Source organism: Callithrix jacchus, chromosome 5 (genome assembly GCF_049354715.1).
Source record: "Callithrix jacchus isolate 240 chromosome 5, calJac240_pri, whole genome shotgun sequence".
NCBI lineage: Eukaryota > Metazoa > Chordata > Mammalia > Primates > Cebidae > Callithrix > Callithrix jacchus.
This window is the reverse complement of record NC_133506.1, coordinates 70,956,430-70,977,074: the sequence shown is the minus strand read 5'-3', so window position 1 is coordinate 70,977,074 and position 20,645 is coordinate 70,956,430. Positions and strand designations below refer to the sequence as shown.

At 54.7% G+C, this 20,645-nt stretch overlaps 2 protein-coding genes across 57 annotated transcripts in view; one reads left to right on the top strand and one right to left on the bottom strand.

The window, feature by feature from the left end:
• The first annotated feature begins 3,292 nt into the window (after window positions 1-3,292).
• Window positions 3,293-20,645, top strand: part of HDAC5 (histone deacetylase 5) — a 44,404-nt gene continuing 27,051 nt past the window's right edge. For 16 of the 50 annotated variants that reach the window (XM_078372617.1, XM_054256984.2, XM_035303037.3 and 13 more), the window contains exons 1-3: window positions 3,293-3,430; window positions 9,401-9,611; window positions 16,312-16,383. In XM_078372617.1, coding sequence (XP_078228743.1) covers window positions 9,590-9,611; window positions 16,312-16,383 — 94 coding nt within the window. In that variant the 5' untranslated portion in view covers window positions 3,293-3,430; window positions 9,401-9,589. Of the gene's footprint in view, window positions 3,688-9,400; window positions 9,612-15,872; window positions 16,384-20,645 lie in introns of those variants that run through there. The other 34 variants (XM_078372615.1, XM_054256983.2, XM_078372592.1 and 31 more) reach the window with 5 other exon arrangements.
• On the bottom strand, window positions 7,321-18,253 carry LOC118153996 (uncharacterized). Of its 7 annotated transcripts, XM_078372636.1 has the most exons (6): window positions 18,028-18,253; window positions 16,803-16,880; window positions 14,195-14,323; window positions 11,804-11,934; window positions 11,060-11,183; window positions 9,524-9,710 (listed from the first exon to the last, which is right to left on the bottom strand). In XM_078372636.1, exons 3-6 carry the CDS (start codon window positions 14,239-14,241, stop codon window positions 9,524-9,526), a joined length of 489 nt encoding a protein of 162 aa, XP_078228762.1. In that variant the 5' UTR covers window positions 14,242-14,323; window positions 16,803-16,880; window positions 18,028-18,253. The 7 variants fall into 7 exon arrangements, 6 of the variants coding, with proteins under 6 accessions (XP_054112974.2, XP_054112970.2, XP_078228762.1 ...); XM_054256996.2 differs by lacking the exon at window positions 14,195-14,323; XM_054256999.2 differs by lacking the exons at window positions 9,524-9,710; window positions 14,195-14,323; window positions 18,028-18,253 and adding an exon at window positions 7,321-7,455 and having other exon boundaries at window positions 16,803-17,165.

The window sequence follows — 20,645 nt, the reverse complement described above, 5'->3', positions numbered from 1 at the left end:
TGATATTGCACCACTGCACTCCAGCCTGGGTGACAGCAAGACTGTCAAGAAAGAAGGAAGGAAGGAGGGAAGAAAGGAAGGAAGGAAGGAAAGAGAGAGAGAAAAAAGAAAAAGAGAGAGAGAAAGAAAGAAAGAAAAGAAAGAAAGAAAGAAAGAAAGAAAGAAAGAAAGAAAGAAAGAAAGAAAAGTTTGTAGTTTAGAGGACAAAATGGACAATGAACCCTAATGCTGTAAATATATATATATATTTACAGCATTATTTATATATATATATAAAGCATATATAACAAGGGGATCTATTTTAATTAAGGGACCAAGAAAGACCTTTTCTTTCAGTGATATTTAAATGAGCTCTGATGGAAGAGTTGGAGTTAGCCAGGCAAAGAGAAGGGAGGGAGGCATTCTAACAAGAAAAAAAACAGTCCATGCAAAGGCCCTGAAAAGCAGAGAGCACATTGTTTAAGGATGGAGGGAAAGTCACATGGGGGGAGTACAGAAAACTAAGGAAAGAGAGGTGACATGAGCAGGGATCAGATCATGTAGAAGCTTTGGCTGTTTCTTTTTTTTCCCCCCAAATATGAGGAAAGGACCAGTTGCAGTAAAATCCCTTGGAGTGGTCAGGTGTAGTGGCTCACTCCTGTAATCCCAGCATTTTGAAAGGCTGAGGTGGGCGGATCACTCGAGCCCAGTAGTATGAGACTAGCCTGGGCAACACAGGGAAACCCCATCTCTACAAAAAATACAAAAATTAGTCAGGTGTGGTGGCATACACCTGTGGTCCCAGCTATTTGGAGGCTGAGGTGGGAGGATCGCTGGAGCCTGGGAAATTGAGGCTGCAGTGAGCAGTGATGGTGCCACTGCACTCCAGCCTGAGTGACAGGGTGAGACTCTGCTTAAAATAATAATAATAATAATAATAATAAATTTTTAGCTGGATGTAGTGGTGTGCACCTGTAGTGCTACCTACTTGGGAGGCTGAGGTGGGAGGATCAGTTGAGCCAGGAGTTCAAGGTTACAGTTATGACCATGCCACTGCACTAAAGCCTGGGAGACACAATGAGACTCTCTCTCAAAATAAATAAATAAGTAAGACAGAAAAGTAAAGAGAAACGTTCTGGTATTTATTCTTCTAAGCTTTTTGGTTTCTTTTTTTTTTTAGAGATGGGGTCTCTCTATGTTGCCCAGGCTGGCCTTGAACTTCTGGGGTCAATGAATCCTCCCACCTCAGCTTCCCAAGTAGGTAGGACTACAGGTGTGTGCCACCATACCACCATGTCTGTTCTGGTCAGGCTTTTTTTTTTTGAGACAGGATCTTACTTTGTCACCCAGGCTGGAGTGCAGAGGTGTTCTATTTTCTTTTTTGAGACGGAGTTTCACTGTTGTTACCCAGGCTGGAGTGCAATGGCGTGATCTCGGCTCACCACAACCTCTGCCTCCTGGATTCAGGCAATTCTCCTGCCTCAGCCTCCTGAGTGGCTGGGATTACAGGCACACGCCACCATGCCCAGCTAATTGTTTTTTATATTTTTAGTAGAGACAGGGTTTCACCATGTTGACCAGGATGGTCTCGATCTCTTGACCTCGTGATCCACCCGCCTCGACCTCCCAAAGTATTGGGATTACAGGCATCTTTTCAGGTCGGTATAGATCTATATATATATTTTTCTTTTTTAAAATAGAAATAGTGTCTCACCATGTTGCCCAGGCTGGTCTTGAACTCCTCAGCTCAAGTAATCCTCCCACCTCGGCCTCCCAAGTGCTGAGATTGATGACAGGCATGAGCCAATGCGCCTGGCCCCTATAAAACTTTTTTTTTGAGACAGAGTTTCATTCTGTTGCCCAGGCTGGAGTGCAATGGTGAGATCTTGGCAACCTCTGCCTCCCGGGTTCAAGCAATTCTCCTGCCTCCACCTCCTGAGTAGCTGGGATTACAGGGAGGCACCACCACGCCTGGTTAATTTTGGTATTTTTAGTAGAGATGGGGTTTTACCATGTTGGCCTTTACCATGTTGGCCAGGCTGGTCTTGAACTCCTGACTTCAGGTGATCCACCCACCTTGGCCTCCCAAAGTACTGGGATTACAGGCATGAGACCATGCTCGGGTCCCTGTAACACTTTTAACGTCTGGATAATATTTTACTGAACGGATGTTCCCTGTCTTTTTTGCCAATTCCCTATTCATGAATATTTAGGTTGTTTTCAACTTTTCACATCATTACAATCTCTTTCATGTTCATTTTTTAGCATAACAACGTTTATTTATTTGGAATAAATTTTTGTGAGTGGAATCGCTGGGTCGTTGACAAATTGTCTAGGTCTAATTTTTTTTTTTTTGAGACGGAGTTTTGCTCTTGTTACCCCTGCTGGAGTGCAATGGCGCGATCTCGGCTCACCGCAACCTCTGCCTTCTGGGTTCAGGCAATTCTCCTGCCTCAGCCTCCTGAGTAGCTGGGATTACAGGCACGTGCCACCAAGCCCAGCTAATTTTTTGTATTTTTAGTAGAGACGGGGTTTCACCATGTTGACCAGGATGGTCCCGATCTCTTGACTTCGTGATCCACCCGCCTCGACCTCCCAAAGTGTTGGGATTACAGGCGTGAGCCACTGCGCCTGGCCTGACTAGGTCTAATTAACATGTTCACACCGTGTACCAAGGAGAGGTGTAGCGAGCATGGCACTGAAGTGAGAGAAGTCTTTCCGGCTCCTGCCCTTTTGAAGGCCCTATACTGTTCAGCCATACCCTGGCCTTTCCCAGGCTTTTCTTTCCCTGGCACGGATGCAGTGTGTGCGGTCAGAGCTGGCGAGTTCGAGACCCGTCTGAACCATCCACCCACAGCCAGGCCCCGCTGCAGCCGCTGCGGTGCTCCTCCCAGCCCCTGGGAATCCATCCCCAGTTCTCCTCCCCGACCCCGGGAGGGCGTGTTAGGGGAGCAGCTTAGGAAGGCGACGATTGCACCATCCACGGTTTGAAAAGGAAGTCTGGGAAGTACAGGGAGGAAACTGGTACAACCCAAAGGTTGAGTCCCAGCATTCATACTCTATCCCTGCAGCGCTCCTTCCACTTTTGCTTTCTGGGCTCCGATCCCTTCCTTTCTACCCCGTCTCTGCCCAACCCTGTTCTGGGCACTGGACCTTTAAGGAGCTGTCACGCTGGCGTCGCTGGCCCCGCCCGCGACGGGGAGGGCTGAGAGGCAGGGGAGGGGTTGGTGGTGGTTGCGGGGAGGTGGGGGGGGGGTCTGGGTCTATTTTTAGCTCCGAGTCGGGTCACGTGACGGGAGTGACGTCTCCGAATGTTGTTGTTGGTGGCGGCGGCGAGCGGAGCCGGAGGAGCCGCCGCAAAGATGGAGGAGCCGTTGAGGAGGCGCTGCCGCGGCTGCCGCCGCCGCTGCTGTCGCCGCCGCCCGCGGAGCCGGAGCTCGAGCCGCAGCGGGTGAGCGCGCCGCCCCGTCCCAGATCCCATCTCCCCCTGCCCCCGGGATGCGAAGCGGTGCCCCCTCCTCCTGTCGTCCCTGTCCCCCGGCTCCCCGCGCGCGCTTCGCGTTTCGCGCTCCGCGGCACCCATCCTTCCTCCCGGGCCCGGGTGCCAGTCGGCGCCCCCCAGGAGCATCGCCAGCCCGGGAGCGGGGCATCGGGGTTGCTGCGCGCACCCCTCCCTGCCGGTTCCAGAATGGGGCGACTTCGCTTTAGGTAAGGGAGGGGCCCGCCTTCCCGCGTCCCGCGCCCCCAAATAGCTCGGAGACCGACCTGGGTTGTCTGATTTGCCCCTATCCTGGCGGCGCATGTTGCGTTGCTGAGCCATTTGAGCCCTGCACCCGGATTCTGTGCAGACCCCTCTTCTTTGGACACCCTTTTCTTGGTACTCTGAGGTGAAGGGTGCTGCCCACCCACAGCGCTTCTCCTCACAGCTAAGAACGCATCCTTGATTTTATGCCCTTGACTTTCGTGCATGAGGAGGGGACTGCAGAGTCCACCTTACTTCTCTCCCATTATTCTCACCCCACCTCCTGTGAGGCGTTACTGCGTTTCTTCCCACCCTCTTCTCCTGTCTGACACCCTGGAGCAGAATGTGAGAACTAGGAGATGAAATGGACCCCCCCCCCCGACTCCTTCTTGTCTGGGGTAAATGCCCCGATTTTTCATCCCGGGTCTGTATCTCATGGAGGCGGGAGCACTACCCGTGCCTTGTTAACTTGGGGGAGTCAGCTTCTCTACCCCACCCTTCTCTGGGGCCCTGGGGAAGATAAGAACTGGCTGGGTGATAAGTAATTAATCTGGGAGCCTGGGGGGGCTATTGGAGTGGGGAGGTTGGGTGCTTCCTTTGGGAGAGATGACCACCTGATACCCCTGACTGATACCCTGTCTGAGATGAGGTGTGTCCCTAAAAGGAAAGGAAACAGCTGAGCTGCAGTTGCTTTTAGGAGGGTGCAGAGGGACCCATCACTCTGTCAGTAACCACCATGCTTTTGGGACCTGGAATTAGGTTTGGAGCTTGGGGAAGTGGTGGTGATTGGGTTCAGCATCCAACTGGGAGGGGAGGATAGAGCCAGATTATGGGAACAAAAGGAGGTGGGGGGGAGGGCAAGATCCAGGAGTCTTGGTCAGAGGGACCCCTGGCCAGGTTGCCTTGCAAGATTGCAGCCTGGGTCTGGGTCCTGCCTTCCGCCTCCTCTTAGGTTCAGAGGATGTAGGCAGGCAGGGATGCTCTTCGGTCTGCCAAGTCCTAGGCACCCTGAGCCTGTGCTGGCTGTTGAAATGCTTCGCTGGGCCGGATGGTGGGTGAGCCATGTTGGGGGGCTGCCTGATTCTTTATTCCAGTCTTCCCTCCTTCCTCTCCCTCCCTAAACGCAGAGTTTGGGAAGATCTTGGTTTTCCTCCTTCCTCTTTTCTTGACTCCTCTCTTTGCCCTCTTTTCACTTGAACTTGGATCTGGGCTTTCTTGACAAGGCAGTAGGGGTCTATTTGAGTAAGAGAAATGGGCCCCCAGCATCTCCACTCTGTCCTGGGAATGTGCGCATGCCAGAGACCAGAGAAACAGATCTCAGCTGCGGGTTACTTGGGGGCAAGGATGGAAGAGATGTTCTGTGCCATCCTCCCCTTTTTCCCCAATATATCCTCCTTCTTTGGCTGGATCATGTAGTTTGGGGGGGGGGCAGCAGTTTCACGTGCTCCACCCACCCCAAGTAGCTGCAGAGACAAAGGTTTGCTTTTCCTTCCCTAGGGGTGGCATCTTAAGTGTATGTTTAGAAATGAGGCCTGGGAATGTTGCGGGCTAGGGGGGTTATTTGTGTTCCCGCATAGTGGGGGAGGAGGGATCAGCTATAGGAACTGGGGGTAGCGCAGTCGGTGCTGAAGTGCCAGCTGCTCTTTAATAATTAATTCTTCCTACTCACATCCCTTTGAGAAGGGATGTCTGGAACACGGCATCAGGCTCAGCCAGCCTGCTAGAGGACTCACTCCTGTTGGTGGTGGGGGGGGGAGGGGGAAACAGCAAGGCGGGGTGGTTCTTGGCATTTTTGGAGCACTGTAGCTTGCTTATGAATGAAAACCTGATGCAGCCTGTGAGGGGGCCTATTGTAGCTGACTATATCTAATTAAACTTTCTCTGCCTTTCTTCTTTCCCATCCCACCTCACCCCAGGCCCAGCTCCAGCCCTTTCTTGAATGGGGACCCTGTCTGGTAGTGCTGGGAAGAGGGTATCATTCTGCCTGAGGTTTTTAGGGCAAACAGACCCCGTCTTCTGCCCTCTCCCTCCGCCTCTTTCCTTCCTCCCCTCTCACCACCCCCCGCTTTTTTTTTTTTCTAGAAATAGCAGCCTCCTCCATCTGGCTTGTGCAGATGCCTGGAGCTGTGTCTGAGCAGACAAACAGAAATGGGCCGATTGCAAAAATGAATTTGTCAGGCTGGTGCCTTTTTTCCTCCCCTGTTACCCTCCCTCTTTCCCTGGTTTGGGGCCTGGACATCCAAGTCAGCCACTCTTCATGGCTCCGATTCTTCCAGCCTTCTGTTGGCCTATCCTGGGGGAGGTACCAGGCAACAGAAACTCTCGGAGGCTGAGGATAGGGGTAGGCTGTGGCCTGGTCAGGAGGGTCAAGATGACAAGTCCCTAGTGGCTTTAAGTGGGATGACTTGGCTTGTAACATTTTTTTTTTTTTGAGACAGAATTTTGCTCTTATTGCCCAGGCTAGTATGCAATGGCACGATTTTGGCTCATGGCAACCTCTGCCTCCCAGGTTCAAGCGATTCTCCTGCCTCAACCTCCTGAGTAGCTGGGATTATAGGCATGTGCCACCATGCCTGGCTAATTTTATATTTTTTTAGTAGAGATGGGGTTTCTCTATGTTGATCAGGCTGGTCTCAAACTCCTGACCTCAGGTGATCTGTCCGCCTCAGCCTCCCAAGATGCTGGGATTATAGGTGTGAGCCACCGAGCCCAGCCAGCTTGTAACTTTTTGATAAGTTGTTGGGGTAGAGTGAAACAATCTCAGACTCCCAAGACTTGGTTCTCACTGCTTGACCCTATCACCTATGACCCAGGGGGTGCCCTGACCTGGATGCTCTGGCCCTGCCAGGTGTTTCGGGAGGGGGTTTCATGGTGGTACTGGAGTCTAGGTTCCAGAGAGGGTCTCCAAGGGACACCTGATTCCCCAGGAATTCCGAGGGAGTTGTTTGAGGGACAAGATCTCTACGGGGCAGCATTGTGAAGCTGTGGCCTTTGTAGCACTGCATTGTACCATGTGTCCCTCACTTGTCTGCCTTCCTCTTCTCACCCTCTGCCAGAGTTTTTATTGCTTATGAATGGGGTGGGGGGGTGTCTCCCTAGGGTTTCTGCTCTACCTCCCCCAGTTCAGCCATGAGCTTGTACGATGAGATGCAGCCCGCTTCCTTCATTCATCCTTGCCCAGCTATCTTGGCTGGAGGTGGGAGGTGGTTTGGGACCCCTAGGGTAGGAGTCTGTCTGGAAGAAAGAGTGGGTGTGAGTTTGTGGGGCAAGACCCTCAGGATGGCCAGGACATCTGCCTACTTATGATGTCTTAGAAGCTGGGCCGCTTCCTGGTTTGGCATCCAAGTGTTAGGTCATCTGGGACATAGCTCCTGGTCCCTGACTGCCCACTGAGACCCAGCGAATTTCTCTGGCAGATGTGGGAACAAACAGCTCAGGTTTTAAACATTAGGCACCCCTTCTCCCCTTCATGCCCCACCCTAGACAAGAATCTGTGCTTGTCCCGATCAGGCCGTCAACACTGCTTTGTTTCTCAGGGAGGCCCAGCCTGTGGCTCTGGTTCTCTGGAGAGATTGATGGAGTTGTTGGCAGATACTCTTTACAGGTGGATGGGGCCCAGGGATCCTGCTGAATTTTATAGGATGGGGAGGAGTAGATGGAGCTGAGTCCTGAGCCTACTATGAGTTCAAGGAGCCGCTCCCTTCCTCTTCTGCCTCAGGGTTGAGGATCAGTACCTTTGAGACCCAGAGGAAGAGTGGGTGGGTTAGGATGATGGGGGCTGCGGGCTGAGCTGAACTGGCTTCTGTACCACTTGGGCTATGTCCCTTAGCACCTTGCTGTGGAGGTCCCTCTCACTGTGGAGATGCCTCGCACTGTGGAGATGGGCTGGGCTACTCAGGTTGCTGGGAACCGTGGGAATTTCTGAACCTGTGTTCCCCAGCCCACGGGAAAGGGTGTGAGCGGGACTGGGCGCCAGCCCTGGCGTGGGCACAGGCTGAACTGTCTGCCCACATGGGCCCTGCCAGCCCTACCTGCCACATTCCTGAGCTTGGCCCCAGCCCTGCAGAGCCTTTTTTATCCTTATCCCACACCTGTGCTTGTCAGGAGCAATTTAGCCGCTTCAACTCTGCCCCCCAAACTGAGTGCACTTTTCTCCAGCCATAGTGTCCAAGCCCTGTGGGCAAGAGCAGACAGCAGCAAGCCTGGCACCTCGAGGTCTCGTGTGTGTGTGTGTGTGTGTGTGTGTGTGTGTGTGTGTATGTGTGTGTGTGTCTGTTCATGTTCTTGTGTTTCTGCCATAGCTGGCTTCTGGGCTCCAAATGGACCCCACCCTTGGGAATCTGATGAGAATGCAAGGCTTATTGAGAATTAATCCTGCCAGGTGGTGGGGCTGTCTAGGGGACAGAGCTGATTGCTGGTTCGAGGCTTGGGAAGCAGAGTTAGAGCTTAAATATCTAGCAGCTCTAAGCCTCCTCTGATGGCTTCCTGCTACCTTGCTTTCATTGGGTGTTGGAGGGCCTGCCTTCATTTGGAAGCAAATGAATGAGATCATGTCTGGGGTGGATGGTGGGCTGTTTAGGGATGGGCCAGGTGGCTGTGTGCATAGTGTCTGAGGCTTGAGGACTAACTGTGGAGCTGGGGTGGGAGAAGGCTGGAGGAGTGGGCATGGGTTGGCAAAGCCATGATCTTGTAATACCTTCTCCTTTACTATATTGGCCTCAGCAGGGCTATTGCTGGGCCTTTTGTTCCTTTTGTACAAACTGGGAAAAACTGTCCCTTGTTTTGGGTGGACTCAGCATGTCAGGCCATGACTTGGCAGGCAGGGTACAAGCCGGATTTCATACCTCCCTGGACCAGACCTCCTTACACAGAGCACTACTTGTACAAGATACACAAAGCCCTGGGCTGCTACATTCCTGAGCTTGGCCCCAGCCCTGCACAGCCTTTTTTATCCTTATCCCACACCTGTGCTTGTCAGGAGCAATTTAGCCGCTTCAACTCTGCCCCCCAAACTGAGTGCACTTTTCTCCAGCCATAGTGTCCAAGCCCTGCACCTGCTGGGCCGCGGGTACTCGATTTGGGATGGAGAGGCCTCTGACTTTTTCAGTTCTTGGAAACAGGAGCTCTTGTCCTGGTCTGTTGTTGAATGGGGGAGACCAAAACAGAAGCATATCATATTTCCAGAGTTGAGAGGCACAAGGATCAGAAAGTGGGGAGAAGACTCCCGTAGGAGTCCTGGCTTAGGCTACAGAGGCTGGGATTCCAGTTTCTCCCTTAACTTCTGCCAGGAACTCCAGATCAGCCCTGCATCTCCCCCCTGCTGTGGATAGAGGCCAGAAGCACCCCCTGCACTTTCTCCTCTGGTGCACACCTAGTCCCATGGCAGGCACCATTAGGAATCTATAGGGTCTCCCCACCTGGCGGTAGACATTCACCTGAAAAGGAGTGTGTTGTGTGTGGCCACCATAGCCATTTCCTATCCCTTGGGTTCTGGGAGCCTCATCAATTAGTAAGAAACCAGGGTCTCTCCAGTTCTGCTGACTTCCACTGTGGCTGTGGGCAGGTATCCCTCCCTCTCATCCCTCTCATCCCCAGGTATAAACCGACAAGCTCCATGGTCTCCTTCAGCTCTCAGATTCCTGAGTTAGGGGCCTCTAACCCTGCTCCATCTCTCCCCAGGGATGCCGTTCTGAGTGCCTGACTGCCTCGCCCCGAAGGATGGCCTCGGATGGGCATTAGAGGCACGGCGGCCCCGGGCTCCCGTCCCGTCCGTCTGTCTGTTATCGTCTGTCTCTCTTGACATCACCGCAGCTCCACCCCCTCCCGTCCCAGCCCCCAACGCCAGCTTCCTGCGGGCCCAGAGCCGGCATGAACTCTCCCAACGAGTCGGGTAAGAGCTGGGAGGTTGGAGAAGAGCACCCTGGGGTAGCTTTGGATGCGATGGGCTGTGTGGGTTTCCCGTCCAGGCCAGCTGACCTTTCTGACTGAGCTGTAAGGAAATCAGGGGGTCAGGAGTGGAGAAGTATTGGAAGAAAGGCCCATGAGGGAGACCTGGGAAATGAGGGGTCGACGGTCTGGCTGGGTCCTGGGAAGGCATGGGTCCTACTCTGCTCCCGATGCTTGCCCTCCCAACTTAGGGGCGCTCCGTTCCGGCTCCACCTTGCTCTGCTAGCCAAGACAGGTGGTCCCGAGGGGGTGTGTGTGTCCCTGGATCTCTCTGGGCGGTCTGGGATGATGTTGGAGGAATTTCTTTACTATAGCAGAATGCCCAGCTTCCTTTTTGTGATGGTGGCTTCTTTCCTTGGTGGAATGTTTGTGTTCCATACTTTTTTCTTAGTGGAGGTTTCCAAGGGCACACTGGGCCTTAACCTCCGTGTGTGGGTGTTTGGCGTTGGGTGGGAGTGGGGCAATGTGTGTAGAGGAGTCTTGGCTCTCCTCGGAGGTAGACTGCCTCTCTTGGGCCCTGCACATGGTAGATTCCTAATCTGGGGTCTTTGACTCTGAGATTTCCTGTTCCTCTCTGCTCCTAGGACCCTGTCCAGTGCTACCAGAAATAGTCTACTGGGGGGACTCCAGGCAGCTTTATGTGCAGCTGGGTCTGGATGTGTGCCTGTGAGGCTGTGTTCTGGTGTCCTGAGCTGGACCCTCAGCTGTTTCCAGGGAGGGTCCTGGGGCAGTGTGGTCGGAGTAATGGCTGCCGTCTCCTTGGCTATCTCCGTCCACAGTGTTAAAGGTCCATCTCGCTCCACTTTAGCCTTCCATGGCCCATCGTACTCCCCATCTTTTTATGCGGGGGTGGGTGGATGTTTCTCCTTCTAGAGATAAGGGCAATTAGGGCCTAGGATGAATACCCATTTACAGGATTGTACAGAAGCAGCATCAGGGAGGAATCCAGGCTGCTCCACGTCTTCTTCCCTATCATCCTTCCTGCAGGGTGTGCAGTTCCCCGTCAGGTATTCCTGCCTCTGCCCTTGCCCTCATTCAGCCCATAGGTGCTGGGCCAGGTGGGCTGTCTAGCTCTGCCTTCTTGCTTCCTCCTCTGAGGCTGGGTGGCGAAGGGAAAGGAGAGGCCTGGGTCCTCATCTGTCCCTTGCAGGTCTCAGCTGGACACCACCCCAGCAAGGTCAGCTGCATCGGGCAGTAGTGCCAGTGGCTTCTTTCCTCTTGAGTTGTGACGCCGACCTGTCTGGGAGTCATTTCAAGTCCCTGCTTCCCGTGGGGCTGGGGTCTAACTCTTGTTGGTGGCTTGGAAAGGATATTTCCCAGCTTTGGGGTTTCTTTCCCTCGCAGGGAAATGTGATCATAATCAACCCAAGATAGATGAAGTTATTGGGTTACCTTTCCAGATGCCGGAAGTCAGTTTCCCTTGCAGCCACCTCTGCCGGAGCTGACAGGAGTGTTGGAGGAGCTGGGTGTGTCCACCAGCGCTGGAGGCCTGCGGCTTGAGAGTCACTGCTGGGCCCTGGCTGGGAGGGGCATCCGAGTGGGCCTGTGGATGGGTCCTGCCTCCTGGCTGGTTTTTCCAGCTCCCCCCAGCAGGGGGAGATGCTGTCTTTTCCGTGTGGGGGAAGGAGGGAAAAAAGGAGGGGGCTAGGGATTGTGAACTTTAAGACTGTTGAGAGGCTTTGGAACTGGGACCACTGCTTGGGGATGTCTGCTTGAGGCCCTTTCTGCAGAGTGTTCCTGGGGTTCTGGGACTGGCTCTCCCAGTTATGGGTTTCTAGCTGCCTTGAGCCAGGGAGATAGCCAGCCTCCCCCCAGCTCTTCCTTTCTGAGGGGCCTAGGGTCTGCTATTCCCAGAGCTTGGGCTGGCATCTGGGCTAGGGTTGGGGTGCTCAGTGCCTGGCAGAAGCCTGGAAACCACATGCCTTGGAACTCTGCGGAAGTAAAATGAAACCACGAATTGTAGCCAGAGCATGTGGGTGTCCACTTCCCTGTAGATACCCTGCAGAGAGCCCCAAGAAGGAAAGGTATGGGGCCCCGGGGCAGGAGACAGAGGTGGGAAGGATGGAAACGGTTGGTCCCCAGGCTCTGCTCCAGCCCCCTGAGTGCCTCCCACCTTCTCCTCACTTCCCTCGGCACTTGCCTCTTTGCCCAGAGTGCAGAGCAGCAGGCTGGGTAAGGGGCAGAGCTTGTAGTTCCTCTCAGTTCCTCTCCTTGTAAAGCTTTTTCTGTGTGGCAAGTCCTCACTGAGTATCACCAACAGGCTCAGCCTGTGGAAGGCAAAAGAAAACATGAGATGAGCCGTCTCTGCCCATCACGGGAACATGTTAGCAAGAGAGACTTTCTGGTGAGGGGCAGCAGGTGGAGACTGCCAGTGATTTCCTTCTGGGGCCCACCACCCAGGGATATGGGAGCTGATCACTTCCCTCTGGCTTGGGCTGCCTGCCAGCCTTTGACCTTATTTTCCTCTTTCACAGTCTTGGGAGCACGGGTGGAGGCTGTTGATGGGACTGTCACTTCCCTGAGACCACTCCCTGATCTCTACCTTTTCTTCAGGCAAAAGGGGTCTTGAGGATTGAGGCTTGCTTTCTTTTTCTGACTGATTGCTTCTGCATGTTCTCCTTGGTGGGGCTGAAAGGCTGACAGAATTTTCCTGCAGCTCAGCCTCTGCCCAGCCAGGTTGGAGGAGCCGCCCAGGGGCCTGGCGCCCAGGCCAGCTCTAGTTGTACCCTCTTCTCTGTGCTGTTGCCCAGAACAGCAGGCAAGAGTGAGGCCCACTGTACAAGCCAGTTTGGGTGGCAGCGGGGCCATGGAGGAGGCAGCCAGGATCCTTCTCCCCAGTGTGGGTGGCAGCGGGGCCATGGAGGAGGCAGCCAGGATCCTTCTCCCTAGTTTGGGTGGCAGCGGGGCCATGGAGGAGGCAGCCAGGATCCTTCTCCCCAGTGTGGGAGGGAGATAAGCTTCATGACAACACCTGCCTTTCCAGCACCTCCCAGAACTCTCACACTTTCTCTCTTTCCCTTTCCCAGGAGGGAGGGCAGCTCTCCGCCACCAGCCCTGGTCTCTGGGTGACCAGAGAAACTGGGGCATGGGTGTGGGGTGGAGCCAGGAACCTCGGCGTCCTGCCTCCCAGCCTCAGGCTCTGCCTCTGTGCCCCTGGGGAAGGCAGGTAGTGAGAAAGTGGGTCAGTCCTGGCATGGGGCAGGGGTCTGGGAAGTGGACACCTGGCCTCCCTTCTCTCCCGAGATGCCTCCTGGCACACCTCTGTGCTCACTGCAGACTGGGGCCTGCTTCTCCCCTCCTTTTCCCTGCTCTGTCGTTTCAAAGGGATTGAAGGCTTAGAATGGAATGGCCAGAGGAGGCAGGGTCAACCCTGAGGGGAAGTAGAATATGCCAAAGTAGGTGTTCACATTTTTCCTGGACTTGGCTTCAAATGAGAGGGTTCAGCCAACACCTAGCCTGGGACCTGGCACATGGCGGCTCCCAGGCCTTGCCGATGGGCTCCAGCACGGCTGGACTCGAAGAGCGGGAAAGAATAGGAGGGCGGGCAGGCCTGAAGTATCTGGGGCTCAGGGAAGCTGGCATCTCACACTCCATCCAGGATGCTCCTGGGCCAGGAGCTTTTTTACTGTGCACTAAGCAGACCCTGCTTTCTGCCCTTTGGTCAGGGTCCCCCCACCCCTGCAGCCTTTGGGCTCAGGAAATGGAACCTGAAGCCAGCATTATATTCTTTTCTTCTTCAGATTCAGAGAGCTAGGAGGGCAGAGTGCAGCCTTTGAGGGAGGGGTGGAGTGAGTCTGGGGAGGACAGTCCTGGGTCTGGGTGAAGCTCGTGTACCCCATGCTTGGTGGGTGCTCTGTAAGGTTTATGGGATGATACATGGGAGCACTTGGATGGGAGAGGATGGAAAAGAGAAATGAACTGCAAGGAGAGGGACTAAAGCATGAAGGACTGAAGTTAGACATTAGGAGGAGCTTGTACTAACTGAATCTCAGAAGAAAAAAAGACATTTGTCCCCATCCCAGACCTCTTCTCTCATTCCCTTGGAGGATTCTGGGAATTGCACTGAGGATTTTCTGGTCATGTCTGACACTTTTTGAGGCTGTTCCAAGCTCCCGGCTCTAGCCACCTCTGGGTGTCCATGTCCTGGGTGCCCCTATCTTCCTGAAGCAGGAAGTCCTCTTTACTTCCATGTCGGGATGCTCCAGATTCTGGGGGCCCTGCTTTTGAGTCCTGATAACTGATGATTTCTTCTTCTTTAGAACAGGGCTCTCCTGCCACACTCACTCCTGTGCCTGGGGCAGGCAGAGAGAGCTGAGACAGGGCTAGCCAGCCCTTCTGGTTGCTCCTAGCGTGGGTGGTTGGAGTCCTAGGCTGGGAGGGGTTGCTACTCCCAGCTTTCTGGGCTCCCTTGAATCTGCTGCCCATCACCCTGCTGATGGAGACCTTCCCTTCCCTTCCTCTTGAGAGGGCCTTGTTGGCCAGGATGAGATTGGGACAAGGGGTGATAAATGACATCCCTGGACATACCGTGAGGTGTCCACCAGCGCTAGGCCTCTGAGGGAGTACTGCTCCATTGTCTTTTTCTAGAATCTGCCTTGGCTTCAAAGCTGCAGCTCCAGAGCCCTGTTTCTTTCCTGGTCCACCACTGGGTACCCCCTGGCAACATATACATCTTGCCAGTCTAGGGCCTGGCAAACCCTGCCTCTGCCTATAGGTGTGGTCCCCCAATCCTCCTACTCCCAATCTGAGGGCAGGGGACCCCTTTGCCATCCCTGACTGGTGGAAGCTGGCTGGGAAATTGGGCTCCAGGAGCCATAGCCACTGTGTCCTTGGTTGGCCAGCTCCTCTTGGGCTCCCAACAAGAGGGTGAGGTCATCCAGTCCAGAGAGAGGACAGGTGTCCCTGGCTCCATGCCTGGAGTGGGGGGCAAGGAGGGGGCTCCAAAATAGCAACTGTGACATCAGGAAGAGGGAGGGGGATGCAGACACAGGAATAACCAGGCTATTAAAAGGCTCTAGTGAGGTCAGGGGGCCAAGTGGGATCTCTGTACCTGTGGGAGCACAACCTGAGGAGAAGGGGCAGGCCAGCAGTGGGGAGGGCATGGGAGTGGCACGGGTCCTCACAGTGCACCAGCCCTAGGACCCAGGGAGCAGAGCCTATGCTGCCAGGCCTGAGTCTGGCTGGTGGGGAATGGCTGGATGCTGAAAGACTACTGACTCTTCCTAGCGAGGCACCAACCTCAAGTCTCTTCCTACTTGAGCACAGGGTTTATTGTACCTGTTCATAGAAACCCTGGGAAATGGGAGGCAGTGTGGTGTGGTGGGTCGAGCTCAGACTTGAGTCTCGGACATCCCAGCCCTGTCATCTAAGCAGCTGTATGACCCAGGGTGAGTGACCATCTCCCTGTGCCTCAGTTTTCCCTTCTGTGCCTCTCTCCCAAAGTCACCATGCAGAATGAGATGATGTATGTGATGTTCTTAGCACCACACCTGGCACATGGATAGGGAGGAGCTACCTGTGCTGCGAGAATGGGCAGGTGTTCCCTGGTTCGCTTTCCCAGGCTTGGGGTGAGGAAAGGGGACCAGGGAACCCCTGTCTGCCCAGGAAGAATATCCCTACCCCCTAGAAAGAAGCTGAGGCTGAGCAGCCTCTGGAGGCGACACTCCAGAATGAGTGGGAGGGAGCTGCCATTGGCAGGTGTTTGGGGGTCTCTCTGCTGGTTGAAGGACTGAGGAGGCACTCCATTCCTCAGCTTTGTGGGAGGGTAGAATAAGCAAACCTCCATGGGCTGTTAGAACTCCAGGGAAGTTGCCTGTCTGCCAGCCTCTCCCAGACCCTTTCTATTCCTTTACCTGGTCTGGAAGGCAAGAGGGCAGATGGAGGCTTGAGTCTGGCTTCTTGGTCTCTGTCCCCTGGCTTGCTTGCCAAAAGTAGCAGTCAGAGCCGCTCCCAGATGCATGGGTACCCCAGCCAGCGCCCTTCCCCAGCCCAGCCTCTGGCCACCTATCGCTATGGCCTTGGCCCTGAGTGCAGGCCCTCCCCCGTTCCCATCCCCCTCGCCTGGCGCTTCCTCCTGGGGTAGAACCGCCTCCCCCCCATGGGGCCTCCTGGCAGCCGGCCCGCAGCTCCCTGAGCATGCTCCACCTATTTATAGACAGGGCCCTCCCCCAACTGCTATTTCAGTCTCCTGCCAGCTGCCGGCGGTGGCTCATTCGGGAAGGAGGAGCAGGGAGCCGGCCCAGAGCTGTCACCCAGGATTGGGAGGGAACACAGAGAGCCCGCCTGCCCGCTGAGCTCCCCTTCCTGTCCCAAGTGCTCAGCCATACCCCAGCTCCCGGGAACCAAGGAAAGGCTGGTGGTCGGATACCCCTTTAGAGCAGAGCTGGGCCTGCAGCTCTTGGGCCTCCCTGCCCCTCCTGCCGTCAGGAGTGCCCAGGCCGGATGAGGCACTTCCCCACAGTACGCGTCCCATTGGCAGTGGCCTGAGGGAACCCCTGCACAGTGCGGGCCACCTGACCACCTTTCCTTGGGCTGGCTTTCCGCCTCTGGCGGTCCCCTCCCTGGCATGCTGCTGGTGCCCAAGGCTCAGGGGCTCGTGGAGATGCTGCAGACCATCTATGAGACAGAATCCTGTTTCTCAGCAGATGGGATGTCAGGCCGGGAACCATCCTTGGAAATCCTGCCTCGGACTTCTCTGCACAGCATCCCTGTGACAGGTAAGTGCCTTGGTGTCCCTGCCTGCCCTCTGTCATTGGGTATCCTTGTCCCTGGGCTGAGCATCTGGCTCCGAGCCTTGTGCAGATAGCATCCTGTGTAGATCTGTCTTGAGAGTTTCACTGAGAATACACAGGGCTGGGGGATCCCTGCTCAGAGAGGCCCCTGCCCTCCCTGCCCAGAGCCTGCTGCTCCCCTGTGCCCTGCAGCTGTACTCTGCTGCTTCACTTCCAGTCACTTTGGCCTCTGGCAGGGTCAGCATCTGTTGCTAGGGGCTGGGGGTTACTGGAGGATCCTGGCCTAGTTGGCAGTGTGGTCAGAGGGGAGGAAGTGGGTCAGTGACCCGCCTCCTTGCTGCCCGCTCCCCAGGTTTGGGCAAGGGAAGAAGGCGTAGCTAGGTGTCCACAGGAATAAAGCTTACCCCGGCTCCTCTGGCTTGGTTCTTAGGGCTAGAGCATCAAGTCCAGTAACTTCCGCCAAGTCCCCAGCCAGGAGTCTCCTGAGAATCAGACACTTGGGGAGGCTTGGTATAGTTGTGATGGAGTTAGGCAGAGGCTGGCAGCTCGGATATTGAGGGGCTTGGCTGCCTTCGCATCTAGCTGGCTCCCGATATCGCTCCTCTCCCCAGGTCTGGGTTGATTCCCGTGTCATGAGGATGAAGAGGTATTACTCTGGCTCAGATGGGGTTAGGACCCCCTAATCCTGCCACCCTCTCAGCAGTAACCTTTTTTGCCTCTTGGCTAGGGGTGGGGTCCCCCAGAGCTGGGCTACTCCTTCCCTCACTCCCGGCAACCTTTCGGCAGCATCAAGCCTTTCTGGCACAGCCTCCCCACCAGGCCGGCACCACAAGATGCTTCTTCCAGGGAGGGGCCTGCTGGACCCATGCCTGCTTGGCCCCTCCTGGTAGTGGCTTGGCATTCAAGTGTGGGTGACTATGTGTGTGCACGTGTGAATGGGGAGTCTTTGCCTATGGATATGTGGGAGTGCATCCCAAGCTTCGAATTGGAAGGTGGGAACTGTGTGCCTCTGCAGGTCCCTGTGATTTGGCTCTGAGCTGCCCAGGGATAATGTTGCAGTGCGACTTGGATGTGTCAGAGAATAAATGTTTCGGGAGGATTCAGAAGATCTTTGGAACATGGCCTATCATCTTCCTGAGCAGGGATACCCCTGCAGTGTTCTCACGTAGGGGCATGGCCCTGGAGACTAGCCCTGCAGGGTATCCATGCAGGCCCCGGGGATAGGGGCCTTACCCTGGGGCCAGCCCTGTAGGCTGGGGCTGGGATGAGGGTGTAACCTTGAGGACCAGCTCTACTGTGTACCCATGAAGTCCCGTGAGGTAAGGGCATATGCCTGGGAGCCAGCTCCATAGGCCCCTGGGATAAGGAATAAACCCAGAGGGCTGGTTCTTATCCTGGTCTGGAGTCCACAGGGTCAGCGAAAGACCCTGCCTGCTTGCCCCTAGTCCATGGCCTCCGGGACTTAAGGTGGTCTCTTGGAAGGCAGAATAATCACGGAGCATTTGCTTGGGGCAGCTCTACCCTGTGTGGCTTATCAGGTCCACCCATCCTGTCCTGTCCCCTCCATTCCTTGCTACTAGCAGCAGCCAGCAGTTGGCCCAGAGTTTCCTCCTTGGCTTGTTTACTCACCTCTTTTCAGACTGTACCCCAGAAACCTCGAAGGCTGGACCCTGCTCTCTCATCCCATCCCTAAGCCTGGCTGCCCCTGCATGGACCCCCAGGCACCTCCTCTCTCCAGATGCCTGTCTCCCCACACCAGCCGATGTGGGGGGTGGACCAAGCCTTCTGAGTGGTGGCTTGCTCCATGCTGGCAGGAGGGAGGCGTGAGTCACCTCAGCGGCTCGGGGAGAGGGCTAAGAATGTTCCCCCTGCGCAGCTCTGATGCTGTGTCTGTGACGCGGCTAGGGACAGATATAGGCCTGGAGCTCGGCTGCCTTGTTTTTTTTTTTTTTTTTTTTGGACTCTGGAATGTAAATAGATGTTTCAAATAGAAACACTTTAACCTTTGGGTTAAAAAAAATCCACCCCGGATAAACACGGCCATGAGGGCCCGGGCAGCCTGGTGTTTCCCTCCCCACCCCCTCTCCCCGTCTCTTGATCGGTCTCCAGACAGGATGCAAGAGCCTGGGGCTGAAAAAGCAGGTGTCCAGGGATGCTTCTTTGGACAGTGTGAATTGCACAGGCCTCCCAAGGGGTTGGGGTAAGGGGCTTTTGAGGGTACGCCTGCCTGCCACCTCCAGCAGCATCTTGGAACCCTATTTTAGGGACAGCCTTTGCTCTCTGGGCTGTCTTGGTTGCTGCCATTGCACAGCACCTAGCACAGTGCCTGGCACATGGATGAATGAATGTCGCATGGGGAGGGCTGGAGTCCAGGATTGCTGGCAGGATTCCTGGGCTCTATTCTGGGGCTCGGACCTCTAGGTGAATAGAGATAGCTTTAGTGAGTCACCCAGCGGGTGAGACAGAGTCTTAACCTACTGAAGGATGGGGCCACTTCGCTGTTCTTTCTTGAAGATGGGGCCCGATCTCAGCATCCGCTCTTGGTCATCAGAGGTCTCCCTTGATGGGTGAGGTATCTGCCTGGCCACCCTGCCACAGCCCCCCAGTTCACAGTGGGCATTACCAGCATCCAAGCTTAGTTCTGGCCTGGAGAGCCTGGGAGTTTGAACTCTAGTATGGGAGTCTCAAGGACACAGAGCTGGGGAATTCTCTGCCTTCCTTATGTGGGCCCTGGATTCCCCTTTGTCCTGTACTGGGTGGAGCTGATGCCCAGACAATGTGCAGGACTTTATAAGAAGGCATGGAGGAGGAGTCGGCTTTTCCCGTGGAGGGAGGGTGTGAATCCTGCTTGTGCCAGGAAGGAATGCTGTGGACACGGGGAAGTGCCATGGGGTCCAGGTTTGGCCTTGGGGCTTTCCGTGAATATTCTTGCTTATGCTCTTCAGACTTTCCAGGTTTGGTTGTGTGTGTAGGTATGTAGGTGTAAGCCTGCCAGGAAGGTAGGAAGGGCAAGACTCAGGGTGTGAGTGGAACTACTACAATGCACTAAGTGACAAGGCTATCAGGTACTTTCTTTAACATCTCTCTCTCTCTTTTTTTTTTTTAAGTAAAGTCTTGCTCTGTTGCCCAGGCTAGAGTGCAGTGGTGCGATCTCGGCTCATCATAACCTCCGCCTTCTGGGTTCAAGTGATTTTCCTGCCTCAGCCTCCCAAGTAGCTGGGAATTAATATGCGCCACCATGCCCAGCTAATTTTTGTATTTTTAGTAGAGACGGGGTTTCATTGTGTTAGCCAGGCTAGTCTCGAACTCCTGACCTCGTGATCCGTCTGCCTCAGCCTCCCAAAATGCTGAGAGTACAGGCATGAGCCATAGCCGTACTTTACAATTGAGAAGGTTCAAGGGAGGTTAAGGGACCTGCTTAAGGGACTTGCTGCACATGGTAGTTCATACCTGTAATCCCAGCACTTTGGGAGGCTGAGGCAGGGAGGATCACTTTAGGCTAGGAGTTTGAGACCAGCCTGAGTAACACAGCCAGACCCTGTCTCTACAAAAAAATGTTAAAAAAATTATCCAGGCATAGTGGCATGTACCTGTAGTTCTAGCTACTCAGGAGGCTGAGGCAGGAGGATTGCTTGAGCCCAGGAATTTGAGGCTGCAGTAAGACATGATCTCTGCCCTCCAGCCTGGGCGCTATAACAAGACCGTCTCTCTTAAAAAAGGGAACCTGCCCAAGGTCACACAGTAAGTGAGAGCTGGAATTTGAACTCAGGTCTCTGGTTCCTACTCAGGTAGGGAAATTGCTAATCCACATAAAAGCTTTTGTGCAGATTTTTAAAAAGTGGACCTTCTTCTGGATAGATGGATCCTTATGCCAGTGTGTGTGGCCTGGCGATTGGAGCTTGGGCGAGATTTTAGCCCCAACTCACTCCTTTAGCTGACAGCCCATGTGCAGGATGCAGCCTACACAACCCTATGTGCTGGGCCTGTCAGTGCAGTGTCCATTGTGCTCCTAGAGCACAGGAACCATTCTGGCTTCAGGGGCCTGGTGGGGTTCTGAGAGGAGGCTTTGTTTTCTGTAAATACTAAGGACCATTTGGTCAGCGATCTTCCTCCCTAAGGGGACTTTAGCCCAAAGACAGAAGAGGGCTCAGGAACAACGTTGAATACCAGCCCCCGCATACAGCCTCCTCTGTCCCCCTCCCCCACCTCATCCCCTCTTCTTGTTTTTGAGACCCTCAGCTCTCCCT

What these genes read in the sequence shown, in the direction of transcription:
- LOC118153996 (XM_054256994.2), bottom strand. Translation starts at nt 17,032, where the DNA reads ATGACACGGGAATCAACCCAGACCTGGGGAGAGGAGCGATATCGGGAG. An exon ending in ACCAAGCCAGAGGAGCCGGG is followed by an intron (nt 11,935 to 16,802) that starts GTAAGCTTTATT and finishes TGCCTTCCACAG; the next exon opens with GCTGAGCCTGTTGGTGATAC. An exon ending in CACTCTGGGCAAAGAGGCAA is followed by an intron (nt 11,184 to 11,803) that starts GTGCCGAGGGAA and finishes CCTCCCAGCCAG; the next exon opens with GGCCCAGCAGTGACTCTCAA.